The sequence below is a fragment of the Salminus brasiliensis genome, chromosome 12, assembly GCF_030463535.1.
Source record: "Salminus brasiliensis chromosome 12, fSalBra1.hap2, whole genome shotgun sequence".
Taxonomy (NCBI): Eukaryota; Metazoa; Chordata; class Actinopteri; order Characiformes; family Bryconidae; genus Salminus; species Salminus brasiliensis.
This window is the reverse complement of record NC_132889.1, coordinates 7,249,701-7,271,097: the sequence shown is the minus strand read 5'-3', so window position 1 is coordinate 7,271,097 and position 21,397 is coordinate 7,249,701. Positions and strand designations below refer to the sequence as shown.

The following is a 21,397-nucleotide window of genomic DNA, read 5'->3' as shown; positions in this document are numbered from 1 at the left end:
ATTCTCAGTCATCACTCAGTGTTTCTGATCTTCTGCTGAATAAACCTCACTCTGCTGTCTGGAGAATGGAAGTGACGACGTTCTGCAGTTTCATATTAATGTCTCTCGCTACAAGTAAGATCCTGATTGGCTGATTTTCCACTGAATGTTTTCATTATGAATTCACTTTTCTGATCTTTTCTTCATTGCTTCTTTTCCTCTCATGTTTAGGATGTTGGAGTCAAACTCTGATACAGTCTGGATCAGTGGTCATTAGTCCTGGAGGATCTAATACACTGACCTGTGCAGCGTCTGGTCTAGACTTTGATGGCTACTGGATGGGCTGGAACAGACAGGTTGCTGGAAAAGGCTTAGAATGGGTTGCATCAATCAGATATGACAGTCATTACAAGTACTACTCTCAATCTGTCGAAGGAAGATTCACAATTTCCAAAGACAACAGCAAGGATCAGGTGTCTCTGCACATGAGCAGTGTGAAGAGTGAAGACACAGCTGTGTATTACTGTGCTCGACACCCACAGTGGCAGAAAGGCTCACACCACTTTACAAAAACACCTCCAGTGTGTGGGAATGAAGGAAATGTCCTAATTGCAGCAACCTAATATTACCTACATAGCCTTATTTGTAGTGTTAATATATATAATTAACACTACAATACAGTCTTTAAATTAATCAAAGTGTAATTTATGCTAAAAAGGAAAAAGACAAAGTCAGTTGAAAGATCTGTTCAATGCTGGTTTAATATTAAGACTGAAAATATATAGTTGCTGTTAAAATTTTATTTGAATTATGTTAATATGTAAATATTTACTTTATTATTGGTAGATTAGATGTAGAGGTAGGTGGAGTAAAAGTGTGAATGTTTTCTGTGTGTTTGCTTTGTTTTCTTGCTCTGTAATGGATGGTTCCTTAAAAACACTCATTTGAAACCACTCCTTTGAAAGTTTCTTCAGGGTTTCAAAAGTGGTTCTTCCATGAAAGTTCTTCAAAGAACCTTCTGAACCAGAGTACCTCACAAATCATTACTTCTCTATTGCTGATGAATAACTAATGAGGAACCCAGAATATTATAACCCCACTGACTGCAATTAGACTATACACCTCCACTGAACTGGAGGTGACTACACAAAAGTACTCTGGAAAAGCAATAAAATAAAATGTCATGTTTCCTGTAGTATCTTTTTATGCCTCTAGATGGCAGACTGTGCAAGTCAGCAAAGGACTTGTCTACAAGCTCTTGTATTATTCTTGATATGAGAAAATGCTCAGCTGATTATAATATATATTTCATTCAGATAATTAGAAAGTATTATTTGTGTTGAGGCTCCTTAAGTACCCCCAGTCCCAGGTGAAACACATGAACCAAACAAAAGGACAATGATCAATTAGAACTGAATCACGGGTCGATGCAAGTGAACAGAACCAAACACACATGAACACGAACATGACGAAACTAAGGCTGAAGTCCTTATTTGGGTCTAAAGGCAGTGGCTCGGGATCACCCTGGAGGAGGGAGCAAATCCGAGATGCTGACATACCCATCCTGGCTGATGTGAACTGTGTCTTACTTCTTAATACAGAGACAACTTTTTTAGTTCCATTGAACCTCATGAGAAGTTCAAATTTTTATTGTAAAATTTAGATGTTAAAAGTTCAGTTCATCATGATAAACATTCAGTTTCACAATCCTGTGAAGTATCTGGTGCAAAGCTATTTGGTACATTATGTAAATTATGTATTATTATCTCCTTTCTTGTCTCCTTATTTGTAAATTATTAATAAACATTAGAGGCTGACAAAGATTCTGTCATCCAGCACAGCCCCATTCTCCATCCCGCCCCTTTTTAATTAATATGCAAATCCTCGTTCTCTCTCATAATATCAGCAGCATCTCACTCTCCATCAGCTCTCCTCTCTCTAAACGCTCCACAATCATGTTGACTTCAGTTTCTCTGCTGCTGCTGGCTGCTGCCTCGTGTGAGTGTTTGAACTGAAGCTGGATTTGAGTTCATCTGGTTTATTAGTGAAAATATAGAAAGCTGTTCTTCTCTCTTTTCACAGATGTGTTCTGTGCTACTGAGCTCATCCAGCCAGACTCAGTGGTCATCAAACCAGCAGAGCCTTTGACCATAACCTGTAGAGTGTCTGGAGCTTCTATCACTGACAGCAGCAGTCATTATGGAACAGGTTGGATTCGACAACCTGCAGGAAAAGCTCTGGAATGGATCAATAACATTTATTATGATGGGAGCATAGCTGCTAAAGATTCACTGAAAAACAAGTTCACTGTCTCTCGAGACACCTCCAGTAACACCATCACCCTACAAGGACAGAATCTGCAAACTGAAGACACAGCTGTGTATTACTGTGCTCGAAGACCACACTGACACAGAATGGCCAGGATGCCGTTCAAAAAATGAAGACTTCAAATAAATGTCTGAACATGACAAACATTCAGCACAGCAGTTACACCAGCTTCCAAAAAAGTTAGGAATCAGTGTTTTGTTAAACAGTTCTGTGTAAAAGGTTTAGGTATGTGTGGAAAATGAGAAAGAAAGGCTTCTTATCTCTTCAGGAAGTTTTTATTTGCTCAGTAAACACTAATCTTGCAATACGTACAGATAAAATTAATACTTAAAATAGTGGTTTTACATAATTGTGTTCATTAAACATCTGTAAAGCACTACTCTTTAGAGTCCAATATTGTTTATAGTGACCAGTCAACACCTATATTAGTAAATCAGTGCTTAATGATTTTAAATCAGGGAAGCATATGATGGAATTTCATCCACTGGGGGTGTCTGGCCAAGACCACTCTTATTGGCGAGATTCTATTTTTGTGATTTTAAACAATGTGTCAGTGAGCTTAAAATGTACTACTAACTATGGTCCTGCATTCATATAGAAGTGATCCAAGATTACAAGAATGAACGCTTTTACATTGACCTATATTGAAAGATTTTTTTCATATATATATATATATATATATATATATATATATATATATATATATATATAGTAAATGATGAGGAGGAGCTTACCCAAATGAGCACCAATACAAATACATCCTCTGCATTTCAACACATGATAGAATAGAAGTAATAATCTTGCATTTGGTCATCTCTTCATGCTGCAATATGAGCTTCCCAGAGAAATTCTTCTCATGTCTTTGCTTCTTACAGGTGAGAATAAAAAGACGTGATTTTATTTATAAAATATTATTTTAGAGAATTTATTTATAGAATATCATGCATTTTCCGGAGATTTGTAAAATCTGAATCACTGAATTTCCTGCAGGTGTAAGCGGCCAGACATTGACTGAGTCTGAGTCAGCAGTCCTTCAACCCGGAGGTTCCCACACATTGACCTGCACGGCCTCGGGATATATATATATATATATATATATATATATATATATATATATAAAAATACGGCTCTTGAAAAAATTAAGAGACCATATTTCCCCTAAGTTTAAAAAAAAATGCCTCAGCTTTGTTTGATAAAATGCTTGGAATATAATGGCTGCTCTACACATAGAGATGCAAATTTAAAAGAAAAAAATTAAGAGATCTTTTCATTTTTTTTCAGAGCTGTATATATATATATAGACAGAGAAAGACAAAGGAGAGCACACAGGGCCAAAACCCCAAAGGACCCTGATCTGAATTTGAAAGTGCATTCAGCCTGTTAATCTTCCATGATTGTGATATCCACAGCATCCACCCACACCACCCTAATTTGTAAAAGTAAAGTATAAATGGTAAACAAATGGTAATTGCACCTTAATGTATGCAGAATCCAGTAGAAGATGTGTACTAATGTGCTTATTTAGTTAATAATTTATGAGAAATTATGTCTCCATCTCGATCTGTATTGTAAAATAATGTTTTCCCTTCCTGGTCTTTCTGTCTGTGTTGCCGTGCCATTTGCACATCACGTCTCTGTTCACGTTTATTTCTTGTCTCCGCCCTAGCCCCCACCTTGTCATTTTGTGTTGCCACCTGTGCCTCCTTTGTAGCCCCGCCCTCTTGTTAGTTTCAGGTGTTTCTTGTTGGTCTGTGTTTCAGTAGTCCTTTTGGTTCAGTGTTCCAGGTCTGATTTTGTCAGTTACCAGTTTGTTTGCTTGGCCTGTTTGGGTCCTGCATGTTTGTTTCTTTTTAGTTTTTGTTCTACAGTTGATGTTTATTGGTTCCTGTTTTGCTTTTTGTTTCATGTTAAATAAATATTACCTGTGTTTACATCCACCTCTGCCTCTAAGATCTATAAACAGTGACAATAAATATTAACCTCTATACTCCAGTGTTGCTACTTTGGCTGCAATAAATGCAAGAGTATTGTCCCCCGAAAAAAGTACAAAAGAGTGCTCAGTAATTTACAGAATTGTAGTAGTTCATCCATCATCTATCAGCAAAGAAACAGAACTCTTAATTTTGGACTCATTTGCTCTAAAATAAAATGCTAAAGCTCAAAGTGTGAGTTGCAAGCAGCAGTAAACTGTACCAAAAGCTCAACCATAAAAACAGAAATTAAACATAAAGAAGTGCTAAACTAAGCTAGAAATGGAGCTGAGTAAATAGCCATCATTATTTCTGTAATCATATAACAATCATCACAACACTGTTATTTAAATCATGATATTTAGATTAGAACATGATTATAAACAAGTATAAACAAATCTTGTTGTAAACACATTGTTATTTTTCCTCTTAAATATCAGGTGACACTGGAGAAAAAAAAACAATATCAGTATATTGTGATTGAACATGAACAGGATTATAGAACATTTAAAAAATCAGCAGGTCAGCAGTGTATTTCTGAACTGTCTCTCTATATGTTATGTGTGATTTATAATCTTCTCTAGGAGGCTTGATGTATGTAGGTAAATGATGAGGAGGAGCTTACCCAAATGACCACCAATACAAATACATCCTCTGCATTTCAACACATGATAGAATAGAGGTAATAATCTTGCATTTGATCATCTCTTCATGCTGCAAAATGAGCATCCTCAGAGAAATTCTTCTCATGTCTGTGCTTCTTACAGGTGAGAATAAAAAGACGTGATTTTATTTATAGAATATTATTTTATAGAATTTATTTATAGAATATCATGCATTTTCCAGAGATTTGTAAAATCTGAATCACTGAATTTCCTGCAGGTGTAAGCGGCCAGACACTGACTGAGTCTGAGTCAGCAGTCCTTCAACCCGGAGGTTCCCACACATTGACCTGCACGGCCTCTGGATTCACATTCAGTAGCTACTGGATGAGCTGGATCAGACAGGCTCCCGGAATAGGACTGGAATGGATTGCAAACATTTATAGCAGTAGTAATATTGAGTTTTCCTCAACACTAAAAGGCAGATTCAGCATCTCCAGAGACAACAGCAAAAATCAAATATACCTTCATATGAGCAGTATGAGGAGTGAGGACACTGCTGTGTATTACTGTGCCCGATAGCCACAGTGACACAGATGCTTATTTTGCTGAACAAAAAGCAGACAGCTGTGTTTATGACATTTCTGTCACTTCTCTTTGTCTCTTTTAAAGGTGAAAGAATAACACTGAAAAAAAGAACTTGTTGGATTTACTTAATTCAATAGTGGACATTGGTTGCACACATTTGTTTTGCTTCAGCAGCAACTTAAACAATTAAGTTAAATGAACACAAGTTTTTCACATTTAATAAACATGTATATTTTGTGTTGATAACGTGTGATTGAAACATGTTATGATGAAGTGATTTGAGCTCCTAGAACACTTTAATCCGTTGCAATTTTCTCACTTTATTCCAACCCTATTCGATAACTTTTACTTAAATACTACTGGTCACTTAAATACTACATGTTATCTTCATTTTAAATGCTGATATTATATTCAAGTGTCAAATACTAAATTTTACAAATAGAGTTCTTACAACAGATTGTATTGTTCTCTTCAAAGATGGTTGCCAGTAACTCTTAGTAATCTTTCAAAACAAAATGTCTATTTTCACTGCAGTGACCATAGGTAAAGAATTGAACTAACATTACTGCTCCACTGAGATATAAATCAACAATTAAGAAGTAATTTCTGTTTTACAGTGTTTTGACTCAGTCGCAGCACAGAAGTTAGACATTTTCTTTTAGGCAACCATCTTGGAAAATCAACACAAACCCTCTGCTTAAGACCCCTATTGTCTAGATTAAATGAAAATATTACAACTGTAAACAATTCAGTGCAATTACTGGACTGATTTAAAATGCAGACATTAGTAGCCATTAACATTCAAATAAACTATTACTACACAATGAACACTACTAGGAACACCCTGATAACTTTCGTAAACAATTATTACCCATTTTACCTCTGTTAATAATAAAAATTAGCAGTTGCATGTCAACACCTTTATTTATAAACAGAAATACAGGGTCAAAAATGGCAACAATATTGTGACATAAGTCCAAAACTCTTCACTCCAATTGAATTTAACCAAACATGTCACTTCACATGGTCCTGATGGGACTAGACTGCCAAACTCTACAGCTCTTCACTTTTAAAGAAAAATATAAACTGAAATTGAAAAGTGCTGCCTATCAGAAAACTTGTACAAAAAGGAGGCAGGGGGAGGAATGGCCCCATCAACATGGCAGTTACAGAGTTGAATAAACTTTAATACAAGTTCCTAACAAGGAACTCTGACTTGTTGTGATTAGCTGATTATTCACCAAAAAAAAAAAAAAAAAAAAACAATCAACCTCCAAAACATAGGAGAGCAAGTTTAAGACTTACAGCTCTCACCTGGAGCTGACCAAATCACATGTGAAACAGAACAAGACAATGTAATAAAAATCTGTTTTATAACAAGTGTTCTTTATCATTAAATCTAAACACAAGAGAATTTTTTTTTTTTTTTTAATAAAATCTGAACAGTGAACTCGCTGAACAGTTTTTTGTTTTGGGTTGCTGATTGTTCACCCTGAACATTTAACCTCCAAAAAGTAGGAGATTACTGTAAATGTGTGATTTTAATGTCTTTCATACATTAATAGAAGGTCATAACAATGAACTCTGATTTGTTGTGGTTAGTTGGTTATTCACCTTCGGGGGAAAAAAAAAAAAAAAAAAAAAAAAAAAATTCAACCTCCAAAACATAGGAGAGCAAGTTTGAGACTTAGAAGTACTCTCACCTAGAGCTGACCACATCACATACAAAAGAGCAAATTTTCCTAACAGGAGCAGTTTTGTTCCAACAAAAAAAAGGCATTTTACAGCAAGGAGGTAGTGTCATTCAAATGTAAACAACTAAAGAAAATGTACTTTTATGGAATTGCTGATTGTTCATCGGAAAATTCAACCTCCAAAACGGAGAGCAAGTGTGAGATATAATTGTCCTCTCACCTGGAGCTGACCACATCATGTACACAACAGTGAGTTTTTCTTACAGGAGCAGTTTTGTTTTCAAGTTTTGAGCTTTTCTTGAGAGCTGAGTCGCATCCAACTCCATTACCAACTTTTGAATCACCTCAAAAGTGAAGCGTAGTTGTGATGGGTATCTCATGTTCAAGGAGTAAAAAAGTCCAAACAACATGGCTACTGCAAGGGCCACGTTATCAAGGTCCTGAAGAACCACAACGCCTTCAATGATGATGCCAACATCAGAAGAGTCACTGCCTGGCGTCTCTCTGGTGACGTAGATGCCCACTGTAGTTTTTTCTATTGCACTCAGTGTAGCAGCCTCAGCCATGTCCTGTTTAAAGATAAAACATTTTTTTTTTAAACATTTTCTTAAACCCATGTTAGCAGAACAGTAGATGGCTGTAGCCAAAGACAGCCCTTCCAATTTCTACAAAAGAAAAAAAACCCTGACATTTATTTAAGCTCAAATGGAGAGGAACCTTGAAGATTTACATTAGTTTTTGTTTGAAAGATATTAGCCCACCAGAAGCCATACTAAGCCAATAAAATGATTTAAGATTTTCTTTTAGACTCTCAATTTGGATTGTACAAGTCTGGTACTGTTTGGGCAATGAACATTCAAGCAAAAACTAATGTTAACATTAACTTCACATTTTTTTTCTAGATGATTTTGATCATTAACCTGGACTTGATATACTCCAGGGCCGTAACTCAGTCCCAGTTACCTTTGTCAGCCCAGTATGGGAAGATGGTGTAATTTTCTTCAAAGGGATCAAAATGGGTGGTTATTCACTTTCATACAGGGTTCCTATTGCTTAAGACAAGTTAAAATTTAGACTTTAAGACCTCTCTAATGTCCCTTTAAATTAAATTTAAGACCAAATTCACAATAAGCACAAATATGAAAAACGTTTATTTATACATAAAACTGTCTGTGAGAGGAATTCTGTAAACTATTTAAAAAATAATTTTACCAATTATTTTAATATTTGAGACAAATTACAATCATCCTACTTAGAAAGTGTTAACATTAAGACCTCTGAAAGACTGATTTAAGACATTTTAAGGATAATTAAAGCCTTATTTTTGGACTGATGAATTCAATGCCTTTTGAGGATCCACAGGAACCCTGTCATAATGCTATTATGAAAGTGAAAAATCCTCCATTTATCAGTAGGGGGATATGGAGAAAAATTGGTAGGTTTGAAAATCTAATGTGACAAGTTTAACTTATTGTTTTAATCTCAGCAATGGAATTACTTTGGAATTACTAGAATTACTTTCCCAAATTAATAAAGAGGGTCTTAACAGCATAATCACAGAAATAACTGAATGCATAGTTTTACAATGTTGTATAGCCAAAATCGACTCAAAACACTCACCATGTACTCCTGCACCAAGACATCAGGACTCTCATTCAGATAGATGCAGAGTCCTTTGATGAGGGACTCCCTTCGAGCATCAGTGTCATCCTTAAGAATTACAACAAGGAAAATAGAGATGTGAACTCAAATTTTCAGTAGCACAAAAGAAGGTGATCAAAAGACAAAAACTTTGACTTTTCTTACCAGTCATCATATGACACACAACATCTACAAAATATAAAAACTGTACATTTGACCTGACCATTATGGACTGGACTTTTTATAATGTCCTGATGATATAAAAAAGATAAATGTCTCACAGTGGAACAGTGAATGCAAAATAAAAATTAAAGGGTTATTTCAGTGAAATCAAAAATCCATCCCTCACTCACTCACTCCACCATTCACCCCCCCTCCTACCCTCCCTTCATAACGCAGTCCCTCCCTCCTTCCATCACTCACTCAATCTACTTTATTTATAACTGCAGGTAGATTAGATTATCAGTAATCACACACCAAGTAAGCAATGCAATGGTTACAGTATACCAATCTTTCACTAAACAAATGCAATGCATATGTACTTTATGGGATGGAAGAAGTTGAAAGTTCTTACCGACATTGTGGCAGCTATGTTTTTCAGCTTTTTGCCCGGCTCACCCGATCGCTTTGCAAACACTCTCAGCAGACTTTCAGAAAGAAAGTCAAGCTGCGACAGAAATCTTGACTGTAGAGGCATTGTTGTGATGCGCTTGAATTCCGCATTTATCTGAAACAACATGAAATTATTATTAAATGACAGTCAAAAGATTTCAAGAGACATTTCAAACATTAAAAACAACTAGGGGTGCACGATGATATCGGTTTTATGTCGATATCGGCCGATTTTTAGATTTGGCTGATATTTCATTTATTGATTAATTTCATTTAATTTATTATTTTTAGTATAAAGCTAATATTTTATTTAACCTTTTTTTTAAAAAGAGTTTAAACCATGAATAGTCCAAGTAAGGACCAGTTATCTGACTAAATATGGCTAGCAATTTTCTCAGGAGACAACTTTCTTTTATTTGCACACAGATGGTTGAAACCTAAAATGTTATGCAAATAAATGTCACATGAATGGTTGGTCATCTGGGCTTTGATATGGAATATTTTGAAACACAAACTAATAAAGTCAACCATTACCTTTAAACATTAATGCATTTATGACAACTAGTCAAAGCATCATTTTTTTAATTACCTCTGCTGCATAAAAAAGAGCTGGCCATCTCTCTTGTACATCACTGATCATGGGATCATCATAGACAATTTCTTGTCTCCTCAAAGCAAATGTTGCATCCATTTTCTTTTTAATTGTCTCTCTGTTGTTGCGCTTCTTCACATCTGATAGGAGTTCAACCCTCATATCCTCAAGGGACTGTTCACATTCTCCAAGAGGAAAAGAGGGGCAGTAATCCACTTCACCCCTCTTTGGTCTTTTAACATCAAAAGCAGGGAAGCATTTCTCAGCTGGTTTATGTTTTAAAGAATTCACACATACTTCAGGACACCCTACTTTTCGAAGATGTGTGCGATAGTTTGACAACTTGTATTTGAGGCTCATTTTCCATCCTGCATAGCCACTGGGTGAGCCTTTTTCTTTTAAACATGGGTGTCTCAGGATGAGTGCCTCTGCAACTTGGTCAAACTTACTGTCTGTAAGATAAACTGTGTGCTTAACTATCTCCTGGATCAAGCCCTCTAATATGTCAGACTTTAACTTTGGATCAGGAATCAACAGCATCCCATTTTCTTTGAAAGCTACATGGGCCTTCTCTAGCTTAATTTCAGCATCGTACGTGAAACGGGGAACGCAGAACAAATCTGGCCAAGAAGACCGTGATGATGTAGACTCTGAAGATGAAAGAATGATGGTGCTATCACCAGAACTGTATGAGGTGTCATCAAGAGCGCTGCCTGAAGCAACAGATAAACTGTCTTCCTGAGGTTGGTAGGATGTGTATATAACTTTGATTGTTGCTTTGTCTTGTATTTCTTCCATTGAAGTTAAGTTCACAAACTCATTGCCAAAAAGTGTGTCCATAAATTGCAGCCGGAAGGGTTCCACCATTTTACATTGAGTCTTTATCTCAGTTTCCAGTTCAGCAACAGTTGAAGGCAAACCAGCAGAAATCACAACCCTCTGACTACTGTCTGGTCCAAGGATAACTCTGAAAATGGCCTGAGCTGTCATGGTCCCACTTCACTTTATGCTCTGAAAGAATAAGAAAATGTAATTAGAATCTGTTTCAAAACAAGTGGCTTTCTTAATCACCAAATCTTTCCTTGTACTGTTACAACACTAATACATTAAAGAATTTTACAACATAATTCTAAAGAAAGAGAAAAAGACAGTAAGTATAAAGGAAGTTAGGTTAGTTAGTAACATGAATCAAAACACCACGTAGTGTGTCCAGGGTTTCCATGCACATTAGTGTATGACACTGTTAACACTTTTTCAACAGTCTTTCCATCACCCCATGGGTGCTAGATGTTGCCCATTTCATAAAAAACAAAAAAAAACAAAAACAAAAAAACCCCAAATGTATCCCTGTGGGTTATTCAGAGGTTTAGGGGAGCACAGGACAATACCAGAGGAAGTGCTCTCCAGGCTCAAAACAGAATTGAAAAGGAGTACTTGTCCAGGGTTTCCATGTGATAATTTTTCAAACATTTCAATAACATTTCCATAAATTTTCTATTTCTTTGAGTAATACTTTGAAACAAATCTTAAGTGATCATATAGAAAAGTAATGTTCATATCTTATCAGTAGAGGAGGAAATAGATGAGAGGAAAGGGTGCAAAGAAGAGTTAAGCAGAGACAAGCCAAAAAAAAAAAAAAAGGATGAAAACTGAAGAGATTTAAATGGGAAGAGAGGCAAGAACAGATGGAACAAACCAGAAAAAAACAGGAGGTTGATGAGGAAAGAGATGGAGGGACAGAAAAATGGGATAAGCAAAAAAAGAGGAAGATAATGAAAGGTGAATGAGCTGAGAGGGGAGGAGCAAAAAAGTAGGAGAGAAGAAGCAAAAGAGGAGCACAAAGAGCCAACAGCTATGCCTAAACAAAAAACAATGGTAAATCCAAATCAAATTAAATTCCAGATTTTTTTTAACTAGTTAATAGCTATAGCTGAAATTGTTTATCTGAAAGAACCCCGGACCTCCTTTTAAACACTGTATGCACCTGAGGACACTTACATTAGCTTACCTATAGACACAGATCGATCTCTTCAAGGTCACCATTCGCACACCTCCAACAACATAGGCAGCCAGTGGATACTCATCAACTAGTTCAGAGACTTCAACAACAGCAAGTTCTCGCACTGGAGATGGAGTCAGCTGAAAAGCTCCATAATGCTCACAATACCATCCACACAGCAGTTTTAACACAAAAAAAAGTCTCTGCTGCAAAATGCATATTTGATGGATTTCTCCAAATTCAGGCAAGCCACCAAAAGAACCATGTGCCACGATCATACCTGTTCTGTATTGTATTCCCTTGCTCCAAACATTTTTTGCTAGGTTTATTTCAGATGCATAAGGATTTCTCTGTTTAAAAGCTTGCGCTAACTCTTCCTTCAAAAGCTCCAATGGAACAGTGGATGCATCTGACACTTCTAGCACTGGTTTATCAATATTTGGAGATGACAGGTGGTAACCAATCATAAACTGGTGCTTCACAGCCAGAGAAAAAGGCACATTTTTAAAGCAACTGCTGTGTTTCACAATTTTTTTAAAAAAATTGTGCTTTGCCTCAAACCTCATGGTCCAAAGTCCCACAAGAGGTCCAAAAAGCTTAATTAGCTGTGAGTAATGTTCTATGTAGTGATGTTTGGGCAGCAATTTGTTGTTTGGAAACGCTTGATATCTTTGTCTGTGATCTGAAACTTTGCTCTCAAGGAAAGCAATAGACTCATCACTGTGAACTGGGGCAACCACTAGTTCAGCAATGTGTTTTAGATCCAGTAGGATCTGCCATGCTGGCTCATGTTCAGGAATCTTGGGGCCAATCAAAAATGGGAGCAATCTTAATAAGCACCAATTTTCATGTGCATTGCCCCCTATGGATTTCCTGCCTGAAAGGTTTTGTGGCAAAGGATGAGGCTTATTTGTTTTGTCTGTCCCCTTGTATGGGAAATGCAAAATAGAACTGTTTAGATCATCCAAAGTGATGTACTTCTTGGATATGAGTAATGTGAGGCAATGTGATATTTCAACCGGCACAATGCCTTCAAAAAGATCATGAGCAATGTCAGGAGGGTAACCACTGAGTACATGAAAATAAGAAAGCGCTTTAGTAAAAGGACAAGCTCTTTTAACTCCAAAAACGCTACTGCCGCTATCTAGGGCTGTTTTGACATGGGTTTCATGTGTTTCTTTTTTTCTGAGACTGAAAATCCCTGACCTAACCTCATGTGATTGAATGTCTGCACTTTGTGCTGTACAAAAACGACAAATGAAGGGGCCTGTAAAGTTTTCCACAAAGCCTGCTATTCCATGTGCTCCTAAATTGTCAGCAACAATAGTCTGCACTGCACCCTTCAATGATTTGTTCAGTTGTGTGACAAAAATTCCATCAACTTCTAAAGATCTCAGGTCACGTAGTAGGGGCTCTAAAACCTTTTCATAGCCAAATGACTTTACATTGTTTGTTTTGCACAAAATGGCCAGGAAAATTGAGGACAAACTAGATTGAGACCCAGGGGGTAGGTTATTGAGTACCCAATACACAGCACAAAGTTTGTGAGTTTTGCGAGAGGTGCCCAAAGGGTTACAGACCTCAAAGTCATCAGCATACAAAGTTATGGACAGACTTAGGTCTTTCTCTGAAAACAAGCCATTTTCCTTACAATGCTGACCATCCTTATAAGACCTGTACAAAATTTCGTTTCCACTCTCTGTCTTCCTTTGTATTTCGTGATTACTAACTATCTTGTCAACAATATCTTTCCTACTCAGCAGCACTTGCAGGGACTCAAGGATGGAAATATACTGAAAAGTCTTGTTCTCTTTTGCATCCAGAATATATTGAACTGGTTCTACAATGTTAAATTTTGCCTTGTAATATTGTTTACGTTGATAGGCAGAACTCAATGGCCCACCCTTTTCGATGGCCTTATTTAGAGGACTTGCTGAGCAAAGAGAAGAAATTATTTCTTCTATTACAGCTCTGTCAACTTGGAGCTTGTGCTTCTGAAAAATGTTCACTAGAACACCTTCTACATAAGATTTTGAGAGACTGTCAGTTAAGTGGTTTAGTTCTACCAAAAAATCACTGATTGCTTTGCTTGATACATTACAAAAATGTTCTAATTTTAACAAAGCTGCTGCCAAACTGTGCTCAATTACATCTGGGAGATCATTTGGAACCTCAGCACTGGTACCTGGCTGAGCATCCTCACCAATGTCATCATCAAAAGAATTGGAAGGAGATTCAGGGTGAGCAGCTGTGGCTGATACTACTATTCCTGGTTTAAAATCGTTTAGTGAATAAGACCTGTGTTTCCTGCTTTTGTGGGATTTAAACGAGCCTAAGATGTTGGTTTTAAAGTTGCAATCCACCAACATACAAGTTACAACCTCATTTTTCTTTAAATGTGCATTAATGTGGGTCCAATAATCCCTCTCAGACACAAGATCCTTACATGGACACAAATGGCAGCTAAATGTACATCCACTTGACTGACATGGGGTAGTTTTAATAACATGACATCTATTCAAATGAATTAACAGGGCATTCCATGTTTTAAAACTACATGGGCAGCTTGCATGTACACATGGAATACGACTGTTATTTCCGTGATGCCTATGTCTCACTCGATAATGCCTCAGAATTTGTGACCTACTTGGTAAAACTGATGGGCAGGCCTTGCATTGCCACATTAACTCTGTCACTGGAACACTTCTAGCACCATTCACTGAAAAAGTGGAAAGAAAAAAAGGATCAGTATCTAGTGAGGACAATAGAGTTTGATATGTCAAGAATGCATTTTTGAATCATTATAGAAAACAAGCGGAAGATATACACAATGGTAAGAGAAAGAAACTTAAAGTCTAAAAAGGATTTCCTAGAATTACTTATGACCAGCATGTCACAAACTGTAACATGGCTAATCAAATGTGGGACAGGGTTAAACCACTTAAGGTCCTGTTACATGATAAACTTTCAGACAACTTGTGCCATCTTATGAAAATTTAATCCAACACTGAAGATAGAGTTTAAAAAAATCCACTTAAAGCTCCTTTTGAACATACAGATTGTAAAGCTAACAGTAAAAATAATCTTTAAAAAATGTTCACAAGTTGTCTAAAACATTATCTGACTAGGACTTTACTCCAAAGGGTTAAATAAATAATAGTTATACTTAGACATATTTAATAGTGCTTAAGTGCACTGTATTGGTATTTTTTTTTAAATATTTTGTTACTGTACATGCTTGGAGCAAAATATCAGAAACAGAACATGTTTTACTGAAGTAGGCTACACCACGTCAGATAAACTAGTTGCATTAATCACCTTTCTGACAATATAAAAAGATAGGGCAGATTTGAAATTTCACAGGTGGATTATTAGGCAGTGTGAGCGTGCACAGCCTGCACTTGTTTAAACAATCTGTGTTGTACATAGTAGTTAAAATATGGTAACAGCAAGTACTGTTCTTACCACAAAAACTTGAGCAAACGGTCGAGCTGACTCCAGATGAAATACGCAGTTGTGTTTGCCTCTTAATCTGCAGCAAAACAGGGGAAAAATGGGTTGGGGTCATAACCGCGGGAAGTAGGGGTGCTGAGGGTACTGCAGCACCCCCTGTTGGCAGTAAGAGTATAACTTGAAAACATCTTTAACCATACGCGTAGGAACCGCGGGCGAAAACAGCAATTAAGTTGTGTGTCACGCTACGGCCCGCGCCATTAAAAACAACTTCAAATGAAGCAGCGCTAGTATGAAGCAGATAAAAAACAGCGCTGGCAAACAGGCTCAAGTATTTAACGTTAAATGGTGATTCTCAAAACAATTAACTACATTTGAGTGCGATTTTGATAATATTCGTCCAGAAAATCAAGACTTACTGAACAAAGTAGGAACGAGCACTCCGACCAACTCCAACCGTTTCTTCCCACGTCTTCCTTGTCACGTTGAGGGCGCGAAACAAAATCCCGTGCGGTATCGTGAGATTTAACATCGATACGTTATTGATTCACTTCAGTCGAACATGATATGAACACATTCATGTAGTCTCTCTGCGTGTTATGTAGTTTTTACACAATAAAATTACATGTCTGTTTAAAACACGAGGCAGTTGTGTTAAATACACTCAAAATGCTTACATAAATCCAAGACATGGCTAGTCTCCTTTTTTCAGTGAACTTTAACAACCAATCTGAATAAAAATGAACCTCTATACTCTGTTGTTGATAGTTTGACTGCAAAAAAAGCAGAAATACCCCCTTCCCCTTTAAAAAAGTACTCCGTAATGTATAGAATTGCACTAGCTCTCTTTAGTTCATCCAGCATCTATCAGCAAAGAAACAGAAGTCTTCACTTTGGATTCTTATTAAAGTTGTAAGCAACAGTGAAGACACAATTTCCATGACCAAGGCCATACCGAACTTCCTGCTAGTGATCATGATGGACTACATCTTGTTGATTCTCTGTGCCTTTATAAAAAGGGCTTGTTTGACAGCACTCATTTGATTGACCAAAACAGTACTAAAGGACAATTCTACGTACAACAATTGGGTGTTCCAAAAGGACAATGACACCAAACACACATTAAAGGTGGATAAGCAAAGAAAAAAGTAGGCTAATACTAAGCTTTTGCAATGGCCTGTCCTACGCCTTGACCTCAAATATATGGACTGTGCTAAATGTCATTTAAGAAAAGGAGAAACACAAGACTGATTTGATTGTTACATTGTTTTATAAAATGAGGGCTATGTAAAAAGCAGTTACTACTCTGCTAAAATTAGCTACCCTGCTAAAATTGCAAGTGTTGCTGCTTTTCATTCAACTCTAGTAAAGAGAGTATTAAAGAGACTACAGTCTTTTAGAGAGCAGATATAGTAATGGAAGGTTTGGAAACTATTGACTGTGTTTAGTGTTAGTAGCAGGTAAACCTACATCATGATCATATTTATAACTAAATAAATAAAACAACTTTTACACTGTGTCTTAAAATTGTAAATGAAAGTCTTCTTTAAAAGTTTCCTTAATTTCCTTAATTGAAAAATGACTATTACATAGAGCTTCAGCAGTTCATGTGCTATCCAGCACAGCCCTCATTAAAACCAGTATACTGTCTTCACATCTGGCTCCTTTTCATAAATGCAAATCCTCATTTCCTCTCACAATATAAGCAGCAGTATCTCTCCTCTCTCTAAACGCTCCACAATCATGTTGACTTCAGCTTCTCTGCTGCTGCTGGCTGCTGCCTCGTGTGAGTGTTTGAACTGAAGCTGGATTTGAGTTCATCTGGTTTATTAGTGAAAATATAGAAAGCTGTTCTTCTCTCTTTTCACAGATGTGTTCTGTGCTACTGAGCTCATCCAGCCAGACTCAGTGGTCATCAAACCAGCAGAGCCTTTGACCATCACCTGTAGAGTGTCTGGAGCTTCTATCACTGACAGCAGCAGTCATTATGGAACAGGTTGGATTCGACAACTTGCAGGAAAAGCTCTGGAATGGATAAACCTCATTTATTATGAGGGGAGCATACATGCTAAAAGATTCACTGAAAAACAAGTTCACTGTCTCTCGAGACACCTCCAGCAATACAATCACCCTACAAGGACAGAATCTGCAAACTGAAGACACAGCTGTGTATTACTGTGCTCGAGAGTCACACTGACACAGAATGGCCAGGATGCCGTGCAAAAAGTGAAGACTTCAAATGAATGTCTGAACATGACAAACATTCAGCACAGCAGTTACACCAGCTTCCAAAAAAGTTAGGAATCAGTGTTTTGTTAAACAGTTCTGTTTAAAAGGTTTAGGTTTGTGTGCAAAATGAGAAAGAAAAGCTTCTTAAAATGGCTGCCATAAAATGTATTTCCAGGGCTATATATATATATATATATATATATATACAGAGAAAGACAAAGAGGAGAGGAGCACATAGGGACAAAATTCCAAGGTACTCTGAACTGAATTAAGTGCTTTCAGCTTGTTCATTTCCCATGTTTGTTGACATCCACAGCCTCCACCCTTTACCACCTTAATTTGTAAAAGTAAAGCATAAATGGTCAATAAATGGTAAATGCACATGCTTGCAGAATCCTGTAGAGAATGTGAACTTCTTTACTTATTTAGTTGATAATTCGTGAGTACTGTTCTTTACATTATTTCAGTTTATTTAGTTTTTGGGCCTTCATTTGTGTACAGCTCTATATAGGTCCCAACACAGCATTTCAATTGTGACTGGGCCACTGCAACTCCTTGACTCTTTGCTTTTTCAGCCTTTCTGTTGTAGACCTACTGGTGTGTTTGGGATCATTGTCCTGATGCATGACCCAATGTTTGGCCCAGCTTTACCTTTTGGGTAGATGGCCTCACGTCTGACTCTGGAGTACTGGTATACAGGGGAGTGGTTCTGTGGTTGCAGAACAAACCCAAATAATCACCCCTCCACATTGGCATTGTGTTAACACAGACCTGAATGCTCCAGACCACCTTTACTGCTTTTATAGGGGTGGTCACACTTGCTTATTATCATTTAGTCAAGGGTATTTGATTAGCTACTTACCCTCTCAGTTCCTAAGGAAGCAGGAAGCATATACTTATTTTTTTACACACACTCTTTCTGCATTTGACATGTATTGTGATTCTAATAAGTTAAAGGAAATGATTGTATGAGAAAATAAGTGAAAAAGAACAACACACTGACGCACACTTTAATAAGCAGTTTCTGTTTATTTACTGTTTATTTTCACACTATATTTTGGTGTATTTTTTATAATATGTCAAATTAAAACAAACAGTATGTCTGCATGTGATACATCATTCAATATGCTTTGAGTGTATGTACTTATTTACTCATGATATTTGTCTTTAATACTCAATCTGTATAGTAAAATAATGAGGAGGGGCTAATTCAAATGTGCATCGGTACAAATACATGTAATGTGTTTCACCACATGACTAAAGGTTGTATACCTGTGTTCAGTTGTTCCTTCATGCTGCAATATGACCATCCTCAAAGGAATTGTTCTCATGTCTGTATTTCTTACAGGTGAGAATAAAGCGTCTTTTTTATTTATAGAATATTATTTTTATTTTCTGAGGGTTTGTAAAGTCTGAATCACTTGTATTCCTACAGGTGTAAGTGGCCAGACACTGACTGAGTCTGAGCCAGCAGTCCTTCAACCGGGAGGTTCTCACAAACTGACCTGTACAGCCTCTGGATTCACATTCAGTAGCTACTGGATGGGCTGGGTCAGACAGGCTCCTGGAAAGGGATTGGAAGATTCAGCATTTCCAGAGACAACAGCAAAAATCAAATATACCTTCAAATTAGCAGTGTGAGGAGTGAGGACACTGCTGTGTATTACTGTGCCCGATGGCCACAGTGACACAGATGCTTATTTTGCTGAACAAAGAGCAGACAGCTGTTTTTATAACATTTCTGTGTCACGTCTCTTTGGCTCTTTTGAAGGTTCCATAAAGGATTACCTTTAGCTGCCAGTCTGAATACATATTTACCACAATAATGAAGTATTGCTAGTCTGACTACAATAAAAGCAAGAGTATACCCCCCACACATAAATTTCAGTAGTAGAGAGTAGTAGAGAGTTCTCAGTAATTTGTAGTAAAACTTCCATTAAAAAAAAAGCATCTGCTCCAAAAATGACAGATCACGCTTGAAAAGTTTGACAACACAGACAATGAAAAAGCCTTCTGGAGGATAAAGATGTGGCAGCGAGTCCTTCAATGCCCAAGAACACTGTACCAACTATTAAACATGGTGGTGGTAGTCATATGCTACGAATTTTTTTGGAACTGATACATTGCACAAATATGCAATAAAGAGGACTACTTCAGAATTCTTTAGCATAAACTCAAACCATCAGCTAGACGCTGAAAACTTGGACACAACAGGGTGTTCCAACAGGACAATGACCCCAAACACACATCAAAGGTGGTTGTGGAATGGATGAAGCAGGCTGATATTAAACTTTTGGAATGGCATCATCAAAACCTTGACCTCAAATATATGCACTGTGCTTAAAATTGGGTTTATGCCACAAAATAAAGCCATTTAACTGCAAAACTACCAAGACTGGTCAAACACCCAAAAACAATCCTGCCAGAAAATGGCAATCACAAATATATCAAAAGTAAACAAATACAAAATGATATTAAGATTACAAAAATGTATTTTGTCTAATAATAAAATGTGTCCCTACAGTGTTTAAATACATTCGATACAGTCAATGTTCTTTAGGCTATTTAGAATGAGGGCTGGACTATGCAAAAATCCTTACCCCTACATCATTTATAATGCCTGCTTCACTGTTCATCACAATATTAGACGCCATTAGGAGAAACCTCATCCGATACAACATGACACAACTGGTGGTGATATTCTGCTTAGCTTTCATAGTCGGACCCAATCAAAGTGAGTTTTAGTTTGAGTGCAGTTCTATTCATCATACAGATCTGACTAGATTTTGAAGTCCACAGAGTTTAGCATATGCTCATGTTCTTTTGCTTTTGGGTTTTTGTAGGTGTAAGAGGTCAAACCCTGACTGAGTCTGAGCCAGCGATCATTAATCCTGGAGGATCTCACACACTGACCTGTACCGGCTCTGGATTCACATTCAGCAGCTACAATATAGGCTGGATCAGACAGGCTCCTGGAAAAGGACTGGAATGGATTGCATTGCACACTGGCAGCACATACTACTCTCAGTCTGTTCAGGGAAGGTTCACCATCTCCAGAGACAACAGCAAGAGCCAGGTGTACTTACAGATGACGTCCATGAAAGCTGAAGACTCTGGGGTTTATTACTGTGCCCGAGAGTCACAATGATGAATAGTATACACACAGTCATACAAAAATATCCACACATGTTTGATCAGTATACAATCTTATTTCAAAGTCTATGCACCCCTGCTGAAACTATATATGTTATTGATTTCCATTTAACTCGAATAATTACTCTAATAATTACCTTGAACGAAAACAATAAATACATTTTCAATTGGATAACCAAAATCAATATTTTACATCAACTGAAACCTCAAAAACTCTTCAAATGAACATTTGCCCTGTGCTATTTTTCACAGTGTACTATTTCCAACATGCGGACTCTGTTGAAGGTGGATATCAGTGAATCTGAATGATACCAAGAAGAACTTTACTTTTACCAACAACTACCACAGATCTTTAGCTCTTTAATACATATAAATACATATAAATATTTTCTCAGCCTCTAGAGGGCAATCTGTGCATATCTCTATATGCTATATGAAGATACAGGCATATGATTATTATAATAAACATTCAGTTCAAACTTTTTCACTGTGTCTTAAAATTGTAAGTAAAAATGACCATTCAATATTAAAGGCCTACAGCAGTTCATGTGTTATCC

At 37.0% G+C, this 21,397-nt stretch overlaps 2 gene segments (V, D, J or C); both read left to right on the top strand.

Annotated features, from left to right (window-relative positions):
* Positions 1 to 1,444: 1,444 nt before the first annotated feature.
* Positions 1,445 to 2,387, top strand: LOC140574498 (Ig heavy chain V region 5A-like). The segment is given in 2 exon segments: positions 1,445 to 1,559; positions 2,062 to 2,387. Coding segments are annotated over 2 exon segments (441 nt in total).
* Positions 2,388 to 20,366: 17,979 nt separating this feature from the next.
* Positions 20,367 to 20,835, top strand: LOC140574497 (immunoglobulin heavy variable 3-23-like). The segment is given in 2 exon segments: positions 20,367 to 20,421; positions 20,531 to 20,835. Coding segments are annotated over 2 exon segments (360 nt in total).
* Positions 20,836 to 21,397: the final 562 nt, after the last annotated feature.